Raw genomic sequence first — 6,540 nt, forward strand, 5'->3', positions numbered from 1 at the left:
TGATCCAAGATAACGCAGGTGGGTCCCCACAAAATGAAGTGAGCTCGGTGCCCCCCCAGAATGTGGCTTAACCGCGGGCAGGCGCGGCGGGGGCGCGGCGCTGTCGGCGGCAGCGCAGGTGTCGGGAGGCGCGTGCGGTCGCTGGCGAGGCCGGAGCCGCCGGGAGGTGACCGCCTCCTTCCTGCCCTGGGCGAGGCGAGCGCGGGGCCACAGCCGCGGCAGCGGCGCCATGTGCCAGCGCCGCCGCGAGGGACCGCACGCAGCTGGCAGCTGGCAGCGCCGGCGAGAGCCGGGGGCTGCTGCCACCCCCCCGGGGCCTCCGAGCAGCCGGGAGGGGAGCGCCCCGAGCGTGGGGCTTTGAGCTTTGCAGGTGCACGACCTAGAAGTGGTTGGCTGGATGCTCTCGGTAGGATGTGGGCTGGAGCCCGTCCTCGCCATCAGGGTGGCTCTCGGCAGGCTCCAGCAGCAGCGTTGGAGCCGCGGGGGATGCAGGAGGGGCCCCCGCAGGGCAGGTGCTGTGGGGGGGCTGTCTCCCCCCGGGGACATCCGGGTGGCAGCCCACTGTGGCGAGGTGTGTGACGGCAGAGGCGCAGGCGAGGCTCATATTTGGGCACGGAGCAGGTTATTGGAGGCCGCGGCCCCGCAGCCGGGAGATGAGGCGCCTGATAAAGGCTGCCCCCCCCGGTGCTGGTGCTGCTGCGTGCATTGGCTCGGGCGCTGGCAGAGGTGCCGTGGCTGCGCTGGCTGGGGGCCGGTGGCCATGGGGCCGCTGCTGGCTCTGGGGCTGCTCGTGTGCGTGCGGCTGTGCGGGGGTGAGTGTCGGGCGGGCGGGAGCGGGGCCCGCGGCGGCGGCGGGCCCGGCTCAGCAGCCTCCGTGCCGCAGGCTCCGGGGAGCTGCGTCTGGTGGGCGGCGGCGGGCTCTGTGCCGGGCGCGTGGAGGTGAAGCACGACGGTGAGTGGGGCTCCGTGTGCGCCTTCGACTTCGACTGGGAGGCTCTGGGAGCGCCACTGGCCGTGGTGGTGTGCCGGCAGCTGGGCTGCGGCCGGGTGGCCAGGGCGTCCCTGCACGCCCCGTTCGGGCCGGGCAGCGGGCGGATCTGGCTGCAGCCCTTCTTCTGCCGCGGCACCGAGGATGCGCTGGAGCAGTGTTCGCACTTGGGATGGGGACGGCATTTCTGCGGCCACCTGTGGGATGTGGGGGTGACCTGCACAGGTGAGGGGACGCGCTGGCCGTGCTGGCATAGCCACCTTGCGCTGGGGCACTGCGGGCTGGTGTGAGCCGTTCCGGTGCCCCTGTGCAGATGCCGTGGAGCTGAGGCTGGCGGGCGGCAGCAGTCCCTGTGCCGGGAGGGTGGAGGTGAAGCTGCGGGGACACTGGGGCACGGTGGGAGACCACAGCTGGGACATGGCGGACGCCGAGGTGGTTTGCCAGCAGCTGGGCTGTGGTTCGGCTTCCGGTGCCTTCTTCGCCCTTGATAGCTTTGGTGTAGGCGTTGGGCTCATCAGCCTGGCCGGGGTGGAATGCAGTGGGGCCGAGGCCACGCTCTGGGACTGCAAGATCCATGGCTGGGGACCCTATAACATTACCATCCATGATTCAGACACTGCCGTGGTCTGCCAAGGTAGGAGCCGGGCTTGAGGGAGTTGAGACTGTTCATGCACATCTCTTGTAACAGGCCCTGCACTGCTCCCCCAGGCTTTTCCCGGCTGGTTGGTGGCGATGGAGCCTGTGCCGGGCGGCTGGAGGTGCGTCAGGGCCGGGCCTGGGTCGGTGTCTGTGAGGATGAGGTGGACATGAAGGCGGCCCAGGTGGTGTGCAGGGAGCTGGGCTGCGGTGAGGTGATCGCCATCGCCGGCAGTGGGCGTTTTGGGGCAGTGTCGGGATCGCTCTGGGTCGGGGGCTTCTGGTGCAATGGCACCGAGCCCCTCCTGAGTGCCTGTGCCCGGCGTCCGGCCCAGAGGCAGGAGTGCAGCGGCCCTGCCAGCGTCATCTGCTCCTGTAAGTGGCGGGGACAGCGGGGGCAGTTGGGGTCCCTGCAGCATCAGTGCTCTCAAGGCTGTTCCTGTGGCAGCCTACACGGGCTTCCGGCTGGGCGACGGCAGCTCGGGATGCGCCGGGCGAGTGGAGGTGGCAGTGAGGGGGACGTGGGGCTCCGTGTGCGCCAGTGAGTGGGACCTGCCCGATGCGCACGTCCTGTGCCGGCACCTGGGCTGCGGCCGCGCCTTCAGCGTGCCCCCGGGAGGCTCCTTCGGCAGCGGGGAGGGGCCGCTGCTGCCGGACGCCTTCGGCTGCAGCGGGAGCGAGCGGCACCCGGGCCAGTGCCCCGTGGCCGTGCTGGGGAAGCCGCCCTGTGCCCCCGGAAACGCCGCCGCCGTCAACTGCTCAGGTGGGTATGGCAGCTCTGTGAGGAGCCTTAAGGGCTTTCAGGACCCCGTCAAGAATTGCGACCAGATGTTTTGGACTGAAGTATGGTGTGAGCCAGGTGCTACAGCCCATGGCTCTGCTGGTGAATTTACAGGCAGTGGCTTTGTCACGTCCCTGAGGCTGGTGGATGGTCAGAGCGTGTGTGATGGGCGCCTGGAGGAGACCATAACCAGCCCAGCCTGGCGCCGTGTGCCTCTGGAGCAGTGGAACCAATGGGATGCGTACATGGTATGTGCGGTGCTGGGCTGCGGCCTTCCCAAGGACGTTTTCACTGCCTTGGGTACGGCTCCGGCATTGAGCAGCCGCCCCAGCGAGGAGGACATCATGAGTGAAGAGATGGGCAGCAGTTTGGGCATGGGCTCTGCACTGAGCAGCAGCCCTGAGGAGATGGATGACCAGCTGGAGGAGATGGGCAATGTGTCAGGGATGGGCCCTGCAGCAAACAGCAGCCTTGAGGAGATGGTCATTGTCTGCTCAGGTGGGTGTCCCGAGAGGGCTGGAGGTGCCAGTGCCCCAAGCAGCCACCCCAGCCCACTCCTTCCGTGCCCGCAGGCAGCCTGCGGGTGAGGCTGGTGGGGAGCTCTGGGCGCTGTGCCGGGCGTGTGGAGGTCTATTCCGGTGGCAGCTGGAGCTGGGTGTGCCAGGAAGGCTGGGGGCTGCAGGCCGCGGCCGTTGTGTGCCGGGAGCTGGGCTGTGGCACGGCTCTGCAGGCCCCGGGCTGGGCGCGCTTGGGTGCCGGCGTGGGGCCGCTGTGGCCGTACAGCCCCGACTGCTCCGGCTCCGAGGAGTCTCTGTGGGAATGCGGGCGCACGGAACGGCGCGAGTGCGGGCGTGGCGGCGGGGCAGGGGCCGTCTGCTCAGGTCAGTGCCGGGCAGCCCCAGATCAGGGCCCGGCGAGGCCCCGGGGGGTTCCTGGCCGTGCCGTGACCCCCGTGCCTCCCTTGCAGAGCAGCTCTCCGTGCGGCTGGCAGGGGGCCCTGGGCGCTGCCGGGGCTTCCTGGAGATCTCCTACAACGGCACCTGGGGCCGCGTGTGCGCCAACGGCACCAGCCCCAGCACTGCCAGCACCGTCTGCCGCCAGCTGGGCTGTGGGCAGCGGGGCTGGCTCACAGCTGTCACCGCCCAGGAGCCGACCGAGGCCTGGCTGGCCTGGGTGGGCTGTGAGGACGGGGCCCGCTCACTCTGGCAGTGCCCCTCGGCAGCCTGGCACCTACAGAGCTGCAGGCCAGGCGGGGACACCCATGTGGAGTGTGAGGAGGACAGTGATGGCACCACTGAGGGACACACAACCCCATATCCGGAGGGTGCCAGCAGCACAGGTAGCTCTGCCCGTGCCCGCATCCCCCCCAGCAGGTTGGCTGGGATCCGCCTGGCCTCACTGCCTGCCTGTGTCCCCACAGGTGTCCCCAGAAGAAGGCCCCCGGCAGTGGCTGTGGGGTCTGTGCCTGTGCCCACTGTGCTGTGTGTGGTGCTGGGGACGCTGCTGTGCCTGTCCCTGGGTGCCCTGGCCCTGCTGCTGTGCCGTGCCCGTGCCCGGCGCCGAGGTGTGTCCCGGTGGGTGGGGGTGGGGACAGATCCCGTTTGGGGGTCCAGCGACCCCAGCCCTGCAGAATAGCTCAGAAGGGGCCAGGGGTGATCCCGGTGCCCCCCACAGTGCCCAGGGCCCCAGGTAAGTGCTGCATCTCCTTCCAGGCCCTGGCAGAGCTGTAGATGCCATCTCCAACGCTGTCTACGAGGAGCTGGATTACAAAGCCATGCCCGAATTCCAGGAGGTGCCCACTCCCCCAGGTGGGTGCAGCCCTTCTGCCCCAGTTGTGCCTGCCCTGAAGGCTCTGTCCTGAGAGCCCCATGGCAGCTCTGGCTCCTGGTGGCCCAGCAGGGGCTCCTGGCCATGGGCTGTGGGTGTCCCTTGGTCCCAGAGCAGCCCCACTCTGCGGTGGGAGGTTCTGTCACCAGTGGTGCCACTTGAGGCCACCTCCAAGTCCCTGTTTATCCCCTGCAGGTTCCCTGTTGGAGGGATGGGGGAAGAAGCTGCCGTATTACACAGGGGACAGCGTGGAGGGGAGTGACACCGAGGCAGCCCCAGGTAGGGCCACAGGGCAGGAGCCCAGCAGGGAGAGCTGGGGAGAGGGGACACACCTGGGCTGGGGGGGCTGAGGGGACAAATCTCCTCCCTTATTAATGTGCAGTGAAGCATCACCTTTCCCTGTGGGTCCACAGGGCCTCTAGCATGTGCTGAAGTGGAAAGGCTGGACGGGGTGGCACAGCCTGAGCCCTGCCAGGGCCACTGGTCACTGCCATGGACCCCTCTGCTTTTCTCAGATCCCCCTGCCTGGCCCGAGCAAGGACCCCTGGATGGCTACGACGATGTCCTGGCTGTGCCCCAGGAGCCCCCTGCTGCCAGCAGTGTGGACATCTCCGAGGGAGTGGCAGGGCAGAGGTGGAGCTGTGTGCTCCCCACAGGTGAGAGGGCTCCCAGCTGCCCTGTCCCCTGTGCAGAGCCACTCCATGGCAGGCTTTGGCTGTGAGGGCGGGCAGGGCCCCATCAGCAGATCCATGGGTGCTGTGGCCAGAGGCCAGGTGGGGTCTGTCAGGGGGACACGGAGCTGCCTGCCCCCTCGGGCACCTCTCTGTGCTGTCCCCAAGGTGGGATCTACTCCCCTCCAGGTCCCACAGGAGCCACCAGGGAGCCCTCGGAACAGCCCCCTGGACACATGGACTATGATGATGTCGGCAGCAGTGCCCTGGGGATATTGCCATGAGGATGTCCTGGCCATGCCACAGCCCTGGGGACACGTGTGTGGCAGCGTGATGGGGCCCTGTCCCCAGGGAAGGCTGGCCCTGCCCACAGAGGTCAGCCCTCGCTGTCCAGCGCTGCAGGAAAGCAGTCCTTGTTTAAGGATTTTCTTTGATTTCAGTGTGAATTTTCCATTTTTCCTATTAAAACACAAAGTGGACAGAAACTCACTGCCAGGCCTGGAACATCCTTCTTGGGCTGGCACTTTCATTTTAGGTACACCAGCCACACACAAGGATGTGAGGCAGGAACTGGAACCAGAGACCCCATCCTTGGCTGAGGGGGACAAATAGTGGGAGATGGCTGGGATTGTCTTCGGGGTCTTTATTTGGCACTGCCAAATGCACAGAACTGCTGCCACCAACAGCGAGGGCAAAAGGGAGAGGGCAGGAGCCGGATCCCGCCCCGCAGATGCAGCAGGATCTCCTGCCTGTTCCCCGAGGGTGGGGCAGGCTCAGCCCCACTCTCAGCACGGGGAGCTGGGCCAGGACCGGCTCTGGTTGTTGGAAGGATTTTCCTAAAGGATGGGAGGTCTCCTGAAGGAGGGCAGCGCCTTCCTGCCCCCCGGCAGCAGCCCGCGGTGGCAGGGCAGCCGGGCCATGGCCCCGGCCTGCGGCACGTCGTGCTCCAGGAGGTTCCCGATGTTCAGGCCGGGCTGCAGGGCCCGGAGGGCGTCCAGTTCCTGCAGCAGGGCCTGGCTGAATCCGTCCGTGCTCAGCCTGGGCGTGGAGGAGGCAGGAGCAGAGGAGAAGGTGTTGGAGCTTGTGGGGAGGGAGGTGCTGAAGGGGCCGCGGTGCCGGTGCGGCCCTGCCTGTCCCGCAGCCTCCGCTGCCCGGCTCGGGCATGCCGGGCATGGAAGGGGCCGGGGCAGGGCCCTGACTCACCCCAGGCTCCTTAGCGGGCAGGCGGGATGCCGGAGCTGCTGGCAGAGCTGCAGGACGCCCTGGGCTCGCAGCTCGTTGTCACTCAGGTCCAGGCAGGTGAGACGGGGCCCCTGCAGCAGCCGCGCAGCCAGGGCCGGGCAGGAGGTGCCCGACAGCCGGCAGCTGCCCAGCCTGTGGGAGCGAGGGAAACAGGGAAGGAGGGCTTTGGCCTCTGCTTGCTGAGCTGCTCCGGGTGGGAAGGGCGGAGCAGCGGCTGAGGTGCTCGCAGCAGCAGGGGCTGCTGAGGCGGCAATTCCGCAGCCCAATGAGAGCCCTCGGGAAAGACCCTCAGAGCCTCCCGAGGGGCCCCAGATGTGTCCGTGGTGTCGGAGATCTCCTGTCCGCTGTGGCCGGGCCAGCAGCCACCCAGCCAGCCGGCCAGTGCCCTCCGGTCC

The 6,540-nt window shown here is 68.1% G+C and overlaps 1 protein-coding gene across 1 annotated transcript; it reads left to right on the forward strand.

The window, feature by feature from the left end:
• Positions 1-26: 26 nt before the first annotated feature.
• Positions 27-5,661, forward strand: LOC129121822 (scavenger receptor cysteine-rich type 1 protein M130-like). Its single transcript, XM_077179780.1, has 13 exons — positions 27-571; positions 884-1,213; positions 1,302-1,622; positions 1,697-1,999; positions 2,073-2,387; positions 2,520-2,903; positions 2,978-3,286; positions 3,373-3,744; positions 3,826-3,969; positions 4,118-4,213; positions 4,428-4,511; positions 4,748-4,888; positions 5,093-5,661. Exons 1-13 carry the CDS (start codon positions 61-63, stop codon positions 5,185-5,187), a joined length of 3,405 nt encoding a protein of 1,134 aa, XP_077035895.1. The 5' UTR covers positions 27-60; the 3' UTR covers positions 5,188-5,661.
• The last annotated feature ends 879 nt before the right edge of the window (positions 5,662-6,540 follow it).

This window comes from Agelaius phoeniceus, chromosome 6 (genome assembly GCF_051311805.1).
Source record: "Agelaius phoeniceus isolate bAgePho1 chromosome 6, bAgePho1.hap1, whole genome shotgun sequence".
NCBI classification, from domain to species: Eukaryota; Metazoa; Chordata; class Aves; order Passeriformes; family Icteridae; genus Agelaius; species Agelaius phoeniceus.

What these genes read in the sequence shown, in the direction of transcription:
- LOC129121822 (XM_077179780.1), top strand. Translation starts at nt 61, where the DNA reads ATGTGGCTTAACCGCGGGCAGGCGCGGCGGGGGCGCGGCGCTGTCGGC. An exon ending in TGTGGGGGTGACCTGCACAG is followed by an intron (nt 1,214 to 1,301) that starts GTGAGGGGACGC and finishes GCCCCTGTGCAG; the next exon opens with ATGCCGTGGAGCTGAGGCTG. An exon ending in GAGCTGTGTGCTCCCCACAG is followed by an intron (nt 4,889 to 5,092) that starts GTGAGAGGGCTC and finishes ACTCCCCTCCAG; the next exon opens with GTCCCACAGGAGCCACCAGG.